At 42.8% G+C, this 13,764-nt stretch overlaps 2 protein-coding genes and 1 long non-coding RNA gene across 5 annotated transcripts in view; 1 reads left to right on the top strand and 2 right to left on the bottom strand.

The window, feature by feature from the left end:
* ube2ka (ubiquitin-conjugating enzyme E2Ka (UBC1 homolog, yeast)) overlaps positions 1-13,764 on the top strand; it is a 315,406-nt gene that overhangs the window by 81,437 nt on the left and 220,205 nt on the right. The window contains exon 8 of one of the 2 annotated variants that reach the window (XR_007427163.1): positions 5,228-5,616. The exons of the other annotated variant lie outside the window; for it this stretch is intronic. The gene's annotated coding sequence lies outside the window, so the exon portion shown is untranslated. Of the gene's footprint in view, positions 1-5,227; positions 5,617-13,764 lie in introns of those variants that run through there. 2 annotated transcript variants of the gene reach the window in all.
* LOC125784384 (uncharacterized) overlaps positions 1-13,764 on the bottom strand; it is a 240,373-nt gene that overhangs the window by 21,368 nt on the left and 205,241 nt on the right. The window lies entirely within an intron of this gene.
* Positions 1-13,764, bottom strand: part of LOC103027351 (amyloid beta precursor protein binding family B member 2) — a 38,709-nt gene that overhangs the window by 20,551 nt on the left and 4,394 nt on the right. For both annotated transcript variants that reach the window (XM_022676559.2, XM_049467759.1), the window contains exons 2-8: positions 12,161-13,170; positions 11,379-11,587; positions 10,966-11,097; positions 10,717-10,880; positions 9,543-9,603; positions 8,688-8,861; positions 7,622-7,749 (exon numbers count right to left, since the gene is read on the bottom strand). In XM_022676559.2, coding sequence (XP_022532280.2) covers positions 7,622-7,749; positions 8,688-8,861; positions 9,543-9,603; positions 10,717-10,880; positions 10,966-11,097; positions 11,379-11,587; positions 12,161-13,151 — 1,859 coding nt within the window. In that variant the 5' untranslated portion in view covers positions 13,152-13,170. The remainder of the gene's footprint in view (positions 1-7,621; positions 7,750-8,687; positions 8,862-9,542; positions 9,604-10,716; positions 10,881-10,965; positions 11,098-11,378; positions 11,588-12,160; positions 13,171-13,764) is intronic.

Here is a 13,764-nt window from a genome sequence, read left to right as displayed (position 1 = left end):
CTACCCTATCAGCATCTCTCTTATTCTCACTCTAGTTCATCCCTTTTTGTCTCTCTCCCTTTTCTCTACTCACTATCAGTCAGTTTTTTCTCAGTCACATGACATCATCACGTTCAGTAGCTCCTCCTTTTCCACTCGCTGTTGTGTTGTGGCACGTCCAAAGTGTAAGTACGGTGCGCGGCAGTGGACAAATAGCTATTTTATTTTATTTGATTAAAGGCGAGGAGACGAAACTCAGAGATGTGCGTCCGGACGGGACTAAAATTATCGGAGGAGCACGGAGTTCAGAGAAAAACAGTAGATAATTCAGCCTGTAATTTTCTCAGAGGACGTCTGTCCTCCATGTTCCCTTCTTCTCTGTGACCATCGAGTTGGATTGATGAATCGTACAAATTTTTAAAAATCTGATCAGATTTCAATATTACACACAAAAATGTTCCAATCAGAATGAAAAATATCAGACTGAGAGTGTTTCACAGTTAAACTCAGCCACTAAACACAACCTATCATCTCCACTCTCTCTTTACTGCCTTTACATGATCCCTCCTTCCTCTCTTCACCATATTTAGCATCCCTCATCCCCCTCTCTCTCCCTCTCTCTCTCTGTCTATTACTATTTCATGTGTTTGAAGTGAGCACGTCTGACACATTAAATCATGAGCTACACGCGAGCATGCATCTGAGAGAGAGAGAGAGAGAGAACGAGAGGAATAGAGAGAAAGAGAGAGAGAGAGAGAGAGAGAGAGAGCGCTTTTAGAAGTCAGGCCCTCTTGGTGAACCCATTCTGTCTTCCTGAACCACACACACGCACACACACACACACACACACACTCACAGTGACAGTCAGATAAACTCATATAAGCACATGCTGAGAAATGATATGGTATATCAGTGTGTTTGTGTGTGTGTGTGTGTGTGTGTGTGTGTGTGTGTGTGTGTGTGTGTGTGTGTGTGTATGATAGCTCCAGGTAAACTGACCGCACTATATAAATCCTGGTGGTCATTTTTTGGCTTTTACACAGCGAGTTACACAGCCGCAGTCACAACAACAGCACTCAGAGATGCGTGAACACACACACACACACACACACAAGCTTTCTGTAGAGTGTTTTGGAGCTCAGAGCTGATTTTATGCTCTCAAAAGTGTGAAACCCCCTCAGCAGGCAAACAGGCGGATCTTGTTTCACCAAGAAAAACCCAAAACTGTCAACAGAGAAACACAGAGAAACACAGAGAAACACAAAATAACACAGAGAAACACAGAGAAACACAAAATAACACAGAGAAACACAGAGAAACACAGAGAAACACAAAATAACACAGAGAAACACAGAGAAACACAAAATAACACAGAGAAACACAGAGAAACACAGAGAAACACAGAGAAACACAAAATAACACAGAGAAACACAAAATAACACGGAGAAACACAAAATAACACAGAGAAACAGAGAAACACAGAGAAACACAAAATAACACAGAGAAACACAGAGAAACACAGAGAAACACAAAATAACACAGAGAAACACAAAATAACACAGAGAAACACAGAGAAACACAGAGAAACACAAAATAACACAGAGAAACACAGAGAAACTAAGAGAAACACAAAATAACACACAGAGATACATATAGAGAAACACAGAGAAACACAGAGTAAAGCCCTATCCGGAAAGGTAAGTTTCTCAGGGGGTTCTGGGGTCATTTTCTCTGTGATTTTACTCCCGTCCAGAACGATCATGTACGTGTTTTATTTCTCAGACGTCCTCTGAGAAAATTACAGGCTGAATTGTCTACTGTTTTTCTCTGAACTCGCTGCTCCTCCGGTAATTTTAGTCCCTTTTAGAGTTTCCTCAACGAAAGTATGATTTATCACCAATCCAGCATCCTGCAGATCCATGTGTTGCTGCTTTCTCTCCTGCAGAACTTTCATTTTTCAGCAGGATAATGTTTACCCACACACAGCAAGGGTTTCCCAGGAACACAGTCTCCACCAGATTGCAGCACTTCCTCGTCCTGCAGCTCTCCAGATTTATCACCAATCCAGCATTTATGGAGCAGCTGGGGCTCAGCTTCAGCTTCAACCTACGAGTGTAGAGCTACAGGATCTACAGACCCAGCTGTAGCAACATCTGTGGGTAAATGTGCTGCAGGATCCATACAGAACCTGTAGAACCTCCAAACCCAACCCTCTCAATCTCATCTTATATCCAGCATAGAGGAACCAACAGGTACTAGATCCTCCTTTCAGTTACAGAACAGATTTACCCCCCAATAAACTTATTAATAAACTTGTATACTGTAATATATCATCAATCAATATCATCATTATATTCACATAACGCTTCAATACAATCAAATCCACACAGAAATGTGTGAGAGAATCCTGAGATCTGCACAGAGACAGACGGGGGGATAGAGGGAGATAAATGATCCTTTTCTCCTCCTCTCTCTGCTCTCAATCCATCATTTACTCTCTCTCTCTCTCTCTCTCTCTCTCTCTATCCCACACTTTATCTTTCTCTCAACACACACACACACACTTTTCCACAGAGAGCCCACCTGCTCCCCCTTTTCGTTAACAACCTGCAGCACACACACACACACTCTCTCACACACACACACACACTCTCTCACACACACACACACACACACACACACACACACACACACACACACACTCACACACACATCCCACTCCCCGTGCCCCCTTTTCCCAACAGATCCGGAGAGTTCCAGCACATCTTTCATACTTGTCCTTCCTTCCCCCATTCCACACACACACACACACACACACACACACACTCATTCAATCCCCACTAATGCATAAGTCTGCAGCAGAGCAGATAAAACAGGATCTGCACTCGTCCACCTGCTCTATCTCTCTGTTTCACACACACACACACACACACATAAACACACAAACATATATATAAACACACACAAACATATAAACACATCCACACAAATATAAACAGCAAAGCAGCAGAGCAGAAGCAACTTGTAGAAAAAACAGAGGGATGAGCAGAAAAGAGAGACAAAGAGGCAGAATATAAAAGAGAGAGAGAGAGAGAGAGAGAGAAAGAGAGAGGTGGAGGAGTGGGTGTGGATGGAGGGATGCAGATGGAGGAGTGTGTACTCACAGACTCAGACATCTTCTCTCCGGGTCGTTACTCTCATCGCTGCAGCGACCGGCGCTCCCTCACACACACACACACTCCCTCACACACTCCGTCACACACTCTCACACACACACACTCCCTCACACACTCCGTCACACACTCCGTCACACACTCCGTCACACACACACACACACACACTCCGTCACACACTCTCTCACACACACACTGCGCTTTTCTCCTCTTTTCTGTCACCTCTTCCCCTTCTCTCTTCTCCTCCTGTTTCTCCTTCCTCTCTCCTCCCTCAAAGCCTTTCCAGCGTTCCTCCACTCCCTCGATCCCTCCGTCCCTCTCTCACTCTTTCTCTCTCTCCTCCCTGTCCCTCCCCGCTCTGCCTCACCTCGTTCTTCCCTCCCTCTCTCTCTCTCTCTCTCTCTTACGCTCTCTCATTCAGTTTCACATCTCTCTCTCTCCACCTCTCTTTAACTCTTCATTTCACATCAGTTTCACATTTCTCTCTCCCTCAGTCTTCTCCACCTTTTATCCCTCTCTCTTTCTCTCTATTCTACCTCATCCCCTGATCCCGTCTTTCTCTTTTTTCTCTATCTCTCTCCTTCTATCTCTCTCCTAATGTGCTTCTTTCACTCTTTCTTCTCTTCTCTGCCCTCTATCACATCTCTCTCACCATTTTCCTCACTTTCTCTCTTTTCTGCCTTCTCTCTCTCCTCCTCTTTGTTTTACATTTCGCTCTACCTCTTTCTTCTCCACCTTATATCACTCTCTCTCTGTTTCTCTGCCTTATATTTCTCTCTCTTTACACCGTTAATCTGTTTCTTTCCCTCTTTTTTCCTCTCGTCTGCCTTCTATCACCTCTCTTTAGCCCACTCTCCCCAACTCCACCCTTATTCCCGTTTTCTCACTCTCTATCTCTCTCTCTATCTCTCTCTCTATCTCTCGCCTTGTTCTACCACCCCCCTGTGTTTATCCCTCTCTTCTCTCGTCCTCACTCTGCCTTTTATTCTCTCTCACTTTTTTGTTTTTTTCTGTTTCTTCTACTCTTATCTCTCATCCCCTCTTTCTGACTCTCACTTTACCCACAATCTCTCTTTTTCTACCATTGTTCCTCTGTCTCTCTCCCTCTATTTTTACTCTCTCTCTGCAGAATGTAGGTGAGCCATGGATGAGAGAGAGAGAGAGAGAGAGAGAGAAAGAGAGAGAGAGAGAGAGAGAAAAAAAGAGAGAGAGATAAAGATGAAGGTTTTGGGGGGTTTAGCGTTGCTGAGTGCTCCAGATATAGACGTATGACTTCATCGCCACAAAGCCACGTGCACACACACACACACACACACACACACACACATACACACACACACACACACACACACACACACATATACACAAATACACAAATACACACACACACACACACTGAGAGAGAAACGCTGAGTGCTCCAAAAATAGAGCTGTGACTTCATCGACCCGTGGACCCCTCATCCCTCCGAGATCCAACACTCATTCATATTGTATACAAGTGTGTGTGTGTGTGTGTGTGTGTGTGTGTGTGTGTGCCGTGTTCCTGTGATGTTCTCCAGTAATGCAGAGGGACAGTCACAGACAGGCTCTCTCTCTCTCTTTCTCTCTCAAAACTTTTAGATCTTCTTTCTTTCATCTGAGAATAAGTGATGAGAAGCACAGCGTACAGAGCGACTCCACCAACCACACACAGTTCCTCCATAATTAAACAGATAAAACATCAAATTAAACCAAAATTAAACAGAACAAACCCGTTCACACCTGGTATTACATTAAAAAATGAAGAGAGCACTTCAGTTTCTGAATAATCAGTGAATAATCAGTTCTTGTGGTTGTTGTGGTATATCAGGTGGTTTATAAGATATTGTAGTGTTGTAGCTAAAGTGTTTCTAATGTTGTAATATGTTCCTAGGTGCATGCCGGGGTGTAGCAGGTGGTTGCTAAGTGGTTGGCATGGTATCCCAGGTGGTTTATAGTGTGTTGTAATGCATTTTTTAGATGGATATGAGGCAGATGCATATAATAAGAGAGCGCTACAGTTTCTGAATCAGTTTCTCTGATTTTGCTATTTATAGGTTTATGTTTGAGTAAAATGAACATTGTTGTTTTATTCTATAAACTACAGACAACATTTCTCCCAAATTCCAAATAAAAATATTCTCATTTAGAGCATTTATTTACAGAAAATGAGAAATGACTGAAATAACAAAAAAGATGCAGAGCTTTCAGACCTCAAATAATACAAAGAAAACAAGTTCATATTTATAAAGTTTTAAGAGTTCAGAAATAATCAATATTTGGTGGAATAATCCTGATGGTTTTTAATCACAGTTTTTTCATGCATCTTGGCATCATGTTCTCCTCCACCAGTCTTACACACTGCTTTTGGATAACTTTATGCTGCTTTACTCCTGGTGCAAAAATTCAAGCAGTTCAGTTTGGTGGTTTGATGGTTTGTGATCATCCATCTTCCTCTTGATTATATTCCAGAAGTTTTCAATTTGGTAAAATCAAAGAAACTCATCATTTTTAAGTGCTCTCTTATTTTTTTCCAGAGTTGTAAGTATAAAGATAAATTAATATTTATCAATAGTTGTTAGTTCAATCTATACTGCCACCTAACATACACCTCAGGAATTGCAGGTTAAAATATGTATAAGGCTGACTGTGTGTGTGTGTGTGTGTCAGTGGTAGCAGCAGCAGCAGGTCCCTACAGACTGCAGCTGCACACTGCATGCACGTGGGCGTGTGTGTGTGTGTGTGTGTGTGAATAATGAATATTTCTGATGGAATATCTGCACCAGTACACTAATGCTGGGGGTGTCTCAGTTTCTGCAGTACACAATTTATTATGAGCAGCAGCAGCAGCAGCAGCACTGGGAACACTGGAACAATTCATTTTACTATTCATCACTAACTACACTACACTACCACACCTGCAGGGGGCGCTGTGTGATTAGCCGTGATGCTAACAGCAGGCCTCAGATGCAGCAGCTGGTCTCGTGTTGGGTTTGGAGCAGATAAACAGACTGAGGGAGGCGTGGCTAAGCTTGAGAGCCGCTTGGACGGTGGATGATGTGGTATCGCAGTGTGGTGGGATGGGATTACGATGCTCCTCCAGATTCACTGTATTCTGTTCACACTTTATTCTGCACACTTATCACCCACACATCACGCAGAATACAGAATAATCCCTCTCTCTATCACTTCATTTTGTTGTTCTTCTCTTCCTCTCCTTCTATATCATTCTCTTACTCTCTCTCTTCCTCTGTAGCCTCATCTCTCTCTCTCTGACATGTCTTTTCCATTACCATAGAGATACAGCACTAAAACTTTCATCACCCTCCAGAGAGAGAGAGAGAGAGAGAGAGAAAGAAAGAGAGCGCAAGTAAGGATGATGGAAAGGATTAGATATATAAACACTACAGTGCTGCCCTCTAGTGGAACAGTGGAGTTACTGCCTTTCATCTGTACTACTTAATAAAATCACAATTAAGGTTTAAATAGGAATTAAATAGTTGGAATTATAGCAGAACTCTTAAGAACTTAATCAGTATTATTATTCTTTTTGCCTTACAATAATACTGCATTAAAACAGTATTGATTTTTTAAAAATAGTTTAGATATAAAGTTAATTTTGTGTTTTGCTTATATATAAATATTGTGTTTAAATCCCACTGTTCTGATTGGATAAAAAGTAAAAAAAACTTTTATTCAGATTTTATAATATATGACACATATACACTACGACAGTACCCTGCTGGCGTAGTTACTAGGCTGCTGATGTTGCTGTGTTGCTAGTTGGTTGCTATGGTGTTGCTAAGTGGTTGATATGATATCTCAGGTGGTTGCAATGAAGTTGCTAAGTGGTGGCAAGGGGCTTTTTGCTTTGGAATTTCTAGGTTGTTAATACGGTGTCCTAGGTGGCTAATATGGTGTTGCTGAGTGATTGATTTGATATTGCTAGGGGGGCTATGCTGAAGCTGCTATGGTGTCTAGGGTTCTGTGGTGCTCCCAAGTTGATAATTAAGTAAATAAGGAATAAAATATGGGGAAATAAATCTACTGATATCTGCAATGTGGGAATTAGCGCACATGGTTTTAGCATAAAGTTAAGCCCATATTATACAATCAGATCAAACTGTACGAACAGCAAAGTGAGATACAAAAAATAAATGAACAGAATATATAACAGAACTAGATAACAATATGTTTGTGAATTGCTTAACAAAACAGAGCCACAGCAAAATATCTCAAAATATCATCATACACTTTCACAAAGCTAAAGCCGACACAACCCAGGATCTTCTCAACGTCCTACTCAACTCTACTCAATTCTACAGTTAAAGAACACGAGAACCGGACTGTTCCAGGAGAACCAGGTGGTTCTACATTAATTACACTGAAGGGTTAAAAAACGACAGCGTCCAAAACAGAGAAATACAAACACTGAACAACACTGCACCAACCTGCTGTGGTCCCGCCCCACACCCCACACACGGATGCTGCTGACTGGCTGGGAGTGGAGAAGGGTGTGGTCAACGGGGTCAACCAGGGTCAACGTGATGTCCTGCAGAACCAATAGCATCGCTTTCCCCTGAGAGAGAGAGAGAGAGAGAGAGAGAGAGAGGGAGAGAGAGGGAGACAGAAAGAGAGAGAGAGTTTAGTTCACTGTACTATACTATACTATACTATACAATACTGTACTATACAATACTGTACTATACAATACTGTACTATATTGCACTGTACTATACTAGACTATACTACACTTTACTATACAATAATTTACTATACTATACTATACTATACTACACTATATTATACTATATTATAATGTACTACACTACACTATACTACACTATACTATACTTCACTATATTATACTATATTATACTGTACTACACTACACTATACTACACTATACTATACTTCACTATACTATACTACACTATACTTCACTATACTATACTACACTATATTATACTATATTATACTGTACTACACTACACTATACTATACTATACTTCACTATACTATACTACACTACACTATACCACACTATACTATACCACACTATACTATACTATACTACACTATACTACACTATACACTATACTATACTACACTATACTATACTATACTACACTATACTACACTATACACTACACTATACTATACCACACTATACTATACTATACTACACTATACTACACTATACACTATACTATACTACACTATACTATACTACACTACACTATACCACACTATACTATACTATACTTCACTATACTATTCTACACCATATTATACTATATTATACTGTACTACACTACACTATACTACACTATACTATACTATACTTCACTATACTATACTACAATATATTATACTATATTATATAATACTACACTATACTTCACTATACTATCATTTAATATACTGTACTATACTACACTGTACTATACTCTACAGGTGTGATAAACGAGTGTATGATGTATAAGGAGTGTATAATAATGTAATAATAACTGTCACCTCCTCTCTCTCTCCCGCGCTCGCTCTCTCTCTCCGGCGGAGTGAAGGTGTGTAAGGGGGCGTGTCCAGGTTCTGCAGGTGTCTGATGCAGTCGCTGACCACCGCACTGCTCCTGCCCGCCACCATGTCCGCCTCATACACCTCCATCCAGCCCAGAGACCGCACCCGGTACACCTACAACACACACACACACACACACACACACACACAGGAGCTAGTACCGTGTCCTGTGACTTTTGGCACATCTTATGGAAGCTAAAGGATGAATAATCAGGAAATTAACTCTTAACTCTAAAGATATGAATATTTTAGGACCTATTTTTGTTGCATGTATCCTTCCACCATGTCAAAGATATGCAAGTTGTCAACCCCAAAATCTTCTCAGATGTCAGTAAAACAGTGTCTGATGATATTAATGAAAATTAATGGACATTAATTAATGTAGGAATTAGTTTTAAACTAAATAAGGAACAATTTTTTTTAATGTATCCCTCCATTGTTTTATTGATATGTGATTTTAAAATATGCGGTAGACAAAAAGTCTTTAAGATCGTTAAAGGTCTCAGACTCTCATCACAGTTCCAGACACGATGCTGCCCAGACCCAGTCAATAGATGATGTAATCCCACAATGCACTGTAATAAGCACGCACTGTGATTGTACTGCCTGCAGGTGGCAGCAAAAAACAACACAAACAGCAGCTGTTCCTCCTGCAGCCACACGATGTTGCTGAATCACCAATAACACTCAGACCAAATACAGATCAGATTAATCCAGCTGTTTGATCAGAAGATCAGAAGATGAGCAGAAGATGAGCAGAAGATGAGCAGGTGTCAGTGATGCACAGGAACTCACCTGAGACTCCAGATCATCGATGGGGATGACTGTATCAGCGGGAGCAGGCCCCACCCTCGCTCTGTAAAGACAGAGGAAAATATATTAATTAATTAATTGATTAATTAAGTAATTTAAGAATGAATTACTTAAATATTTAAAATGGTCAACTACCCCATGTGGTTGCTGTGGTATTCCTAGGTGCTTGCTATGGTATCCTAAGTAGTTGCAATGGTGCTGGTTGGTTAATAGGTTGCAGGTGGTTAACAGGTAGTGGCTAGATGGTAATCCAGGTGGTTTCCATGGTGTTACTAGACGGTTGCTACAAAATTGCTAAGCTCTTGCTATGGTGTGCCAAGTAGTTGCTATGGTGTTTCTAGGTGGTTACTGTGGAGTTTCTTGATAATTAATGGGTGGGTTCTATGAGGTTAACTAGCAGTTGCTATGATCATTTTAAATGGTTGCTATGGTGTTACTAGATGGTTGCTACAATATTGCTAAGCTCTTGATATGGTGTCCCAGGTAGTTGCTATGATGTTTGTAGGTGGTTACTGTGAAGTTGCTTAGAAATTAAAGGGGGGAATCTTAGGTGGTTAACTGGTGGTTGCTATGATATTACTAGATGGTTCCTATGGTGTTACTACATGTTTGGTACAATATTGCTAGGCTAGGTTCTTGCTATGGTTTCCCAGGTAGTTGCTATGGCGTTTCTAGGTGGTTACTGTGGAGTTGCTTAGTGACTAACAGATGGATTCTATGGGGATAGCTGGCAGTTGCTACGATATCACTAGACGGTTGCTACGATGTTTCTACATGTTTGGGACAACATTGCTAAGCTAGGTACTTGCTATGGTTTCCCAGGTAGTTGCTATGGTGTTTCTTTGTGATTAATATGTGTTTACCTATTGTGTTATCAAGTGGTTAACTGGTGGTAACTTTGGTGTTACTAGGTGGTTACCATCTCAAGTGGTAGATATGGTGTTGCTACTATGTAAAGTGTAGATATGCATATGTAATTGGAGTGCACTTAATGAAGTATGGCAGTGTGTGATTTGTTTGTATGGCGTCTACTCACTATTTTGTGTTGTAATGTAGTGTATTATTAGGCAGCCTCCCAAACCGCACACTTATACCCTACTTTACCACCCTAAATAGTGAGCATCCCTGGTGCTCATTAGAGGGGATTGAGTGGTACCTCAGGTTTACGTAGCTGTAAGGCATGCAGCGAGCCCCCTCACAACCTCTCTCTCTCTCCCTCCTCTCCTCCACTCTAACGCTCTCTCGCTCGCCCCGCTCCTCCACTCGCCGCCTCTCTCGCTCTCTGGACTCGCTGGGCTGGACGGAGGCCTCCTTCAGGTCCTGTAGAGTGGGAAATAACATTAACCAGGACTGATACTGAGACTGGGATTGGGACACTGCTTTATGATGGGAAGCTGTGTGTTACCAGGTAGTTGTTATTGAGGAAGCTGTTCACAGGCCCCGCCCCTTCCAAGCAGAGTGAGGATGAGGAGGGTGAAGAGGCAGATGATGAAGGCACGGGCTCCACAGAACTATCCGACACGATGCTACTAGGCCTCTGTATACACACACACACACACACACACAACACAATACATCAAACCAAACTGAACTGCTTGAAATTTTGCACCAGGAGTAAAGCAGCATAAAGTTATCCAAAAGCAGTGTGTAAGACTGGTGGAGGAGAACATGATGCCAAGATGCATAAAAAAAACTGTGATAAAAAACCAGGGTTATTCCACCAAATATTGATTATTTCTGAACTCTTAAAACTTTATGAATATGAACTATTTTTTTGTGTTTTATCTGCAAAATGGCCTGAAATATCGTGATTCGTACCTCAGTCTGAGTTTTGGGGGGCGGGACAGAGAGGGACGAGAGCCCCCGCGCCCCCTCCGGCTGCAGGTCCGGCTCAGGCGGATGGTGATTGGTGGAGGTTATGGGCCGCTCCCGCTGGGTGGTTCCGGTGGGAATGTGCCAAAAATAAACGTCAGACACGTCTTCCACCTCCCTCCAGCCAGGGGGCAGCACTGTGTCACTCCATACACCTGCAGGGATATCGTATCGTAAATATTTTAGTTAGCTATACATTAATGATACGAGGCATCGAATACAGCAAATACAATATTTTTATTGAAACACAGTCGAAAATCTGTGAAAATATATTTTCTGATATTACAGGGAAAACAGAATGTGGTCAGACTCTCTATAAAGGTTTTGCTCTAGTCATGCAGAGGATGTATTGATTGGACCCGTGGTTCTCTTTCTTTTTGTACTCGATCCCCTTGGCTGAGAGTATTTACTGCTCTTGACTCCCAGTCGCCGACTGGGTCAGATATTAAACCTGCGATCAACTAAAAACAACTGTAACTGATAAATAAGGCTAAATTAGGAGTGTTTAGTCCTCTTTAGTATCGTGAAGTAAAATGATCTTGTGATATATCTGTATATGAGAATGATCTCAAGAACGATGGAGCTCCGCCCATTACTTTTGGATGGGATGAGTTGGGAAGTTGGGGATGACGTGGTGATCAGTTATCAAATCTAATCAAATACTTTCAGAAATTCTCTAAAACACTCATAAACTCTTTTTTTATTCCCTCGATTTCTGAAACTCTCACCCGTCTCCTGCGGCGTCTCTATGGACGGACTCTCCTGAGACAGAGTCGTCCAGCTGGAGTCTTCCTCCTCCTCCTCCACCTCCTCCTCCACCTGCTTCTCCTGCCTGGTCGGCGCCTCCACCCGCTCCAGTCTCTGGCCCAGACCGGACAGAACCTGCAGCCTGGGCCTGGCTGGAGAACCCATGTCCTCCCCGGCCGTGTCCTTCGCCCGGTTCAGCTGCTCCTTGCTGGGGTGGAGCCCCTCCCTCTGGCTCAGGTGTGAGTCGGGGGGGCTCTGGTCCTCGTCTTCTCCAGGTAGGAGGAGCAGGTGGTTCTGGGGCAGCGTGAGGTGGACCTCCACCCGGTTCTCTTTGACCCAGGCTTGTGGCTCCAGCTGGGGTAAGAGTGGCTTCTCCACTTCATGGACCGGGCTCTCCGGCTGCTTCTCCGCTGGACTGTTGGACGTCTCTTCGTCCTCTTCTCGATGGTACTCCAAGAAGCTCTTGGTCCTCCGCCTGAAGGGGGCGCTCTTCTCTTTGTCGGGCCAGTCTCCGACGTCATTGCGGTTCTTGTCCTTCTTGTTCAGGTCCTGCTGCGTCTCCTTCAGCTGCAGGTTGGTGCCGTTCTTCGCCAGCTTCGGATTGGACGTCGAGAGAGATAGCGAAAGCGCGACGCAAGAGGACGAATAGAGAGACGAGGAGGAGGCCGACTTTTTAGGGGCGGGTTTAGTACGGTTCTGCCCAAAAGGGGCGGAGCCAGTGTCCTCCAATCCCATGGCGCTCTGCAGATTGGTAGTTGCATATTTATGGCGGCTTTTTGGAGGTGGCCCTGAGCCCTGTGTCTCTGCGGCTACGGAGACCACGCCCTCTTTTATGATGTCACGACTCAGCTGTTGGTTGTGTGAGGAGCGCAGGTTGAGGGTTGTGGGCGGGGTCACACCAGAGCCGCTGCGATTGGTCGATTCTAATGTCGATGCGCTGCGCCTGAGCGAAGGCTTGTGCACCGACATCATCGTCCGTGATTGGTCAAAGCTGAAAACAGAAAAAAGAGATAAGATTAGATTATTTATATTAATAGTGCAGTTCATTGATGTAACAACACCTCAGCAACCACCAATAATGTAATAAGGAACCGGATGTTAATAACCTAACAGACATATGGTATACGTTACATATAGCAACCACATGGCAGTACTCATATATATATAAGGAGACCTTAGCAGCCACCTTAAATACGCAACTACAACTGCACGGCAGCATCCTTGTAACCACCTAAAAAATCATAGCGATCATAAACAACCACGTAGGAACACCTTAGCAACCACCAGTATTATATAAGAGGGAACTGGATGTCACCAACCTAACAGACAATACGTGGCATACGTAAAAATACAACCACATAGGAGTACCTTGGCAACACCATAAAACCCATATAGCGACACCTTAGCAGCCACCTTACATACAGAACAACAACAACTGCACAGCAGCACCCTTGTAGACACATACAAAATCATATTAACTTATAAACAATCACGTAGGAACACCTTAGCAACACCATAGCATCCATTCAGCAACACCCAAGCAACCACATAAAAACTTTACAATAGTGCAATAGCAACTGCAATA

Source organism: Astyanax mexicanus, chromosome 19, assembly GCF_023375975.1.
Source record: "Astyanax mexicanus isolate ESR-SI-001 chromosome 19, AstMex3_surface, whole genome shotgun sequence".
Lineage (NCBI taxonomy): Eukaryota > Metazoa > Chordata > Actinopteri > Characiformes > Acestrorhamphidae > Astyanax > Astyanax mexicanus.
The sequence above is the reverse complement of the archived record's forward strand: the minus strand, read 5'-3'. Positions and strand labels throughout refer to the sequence as shown.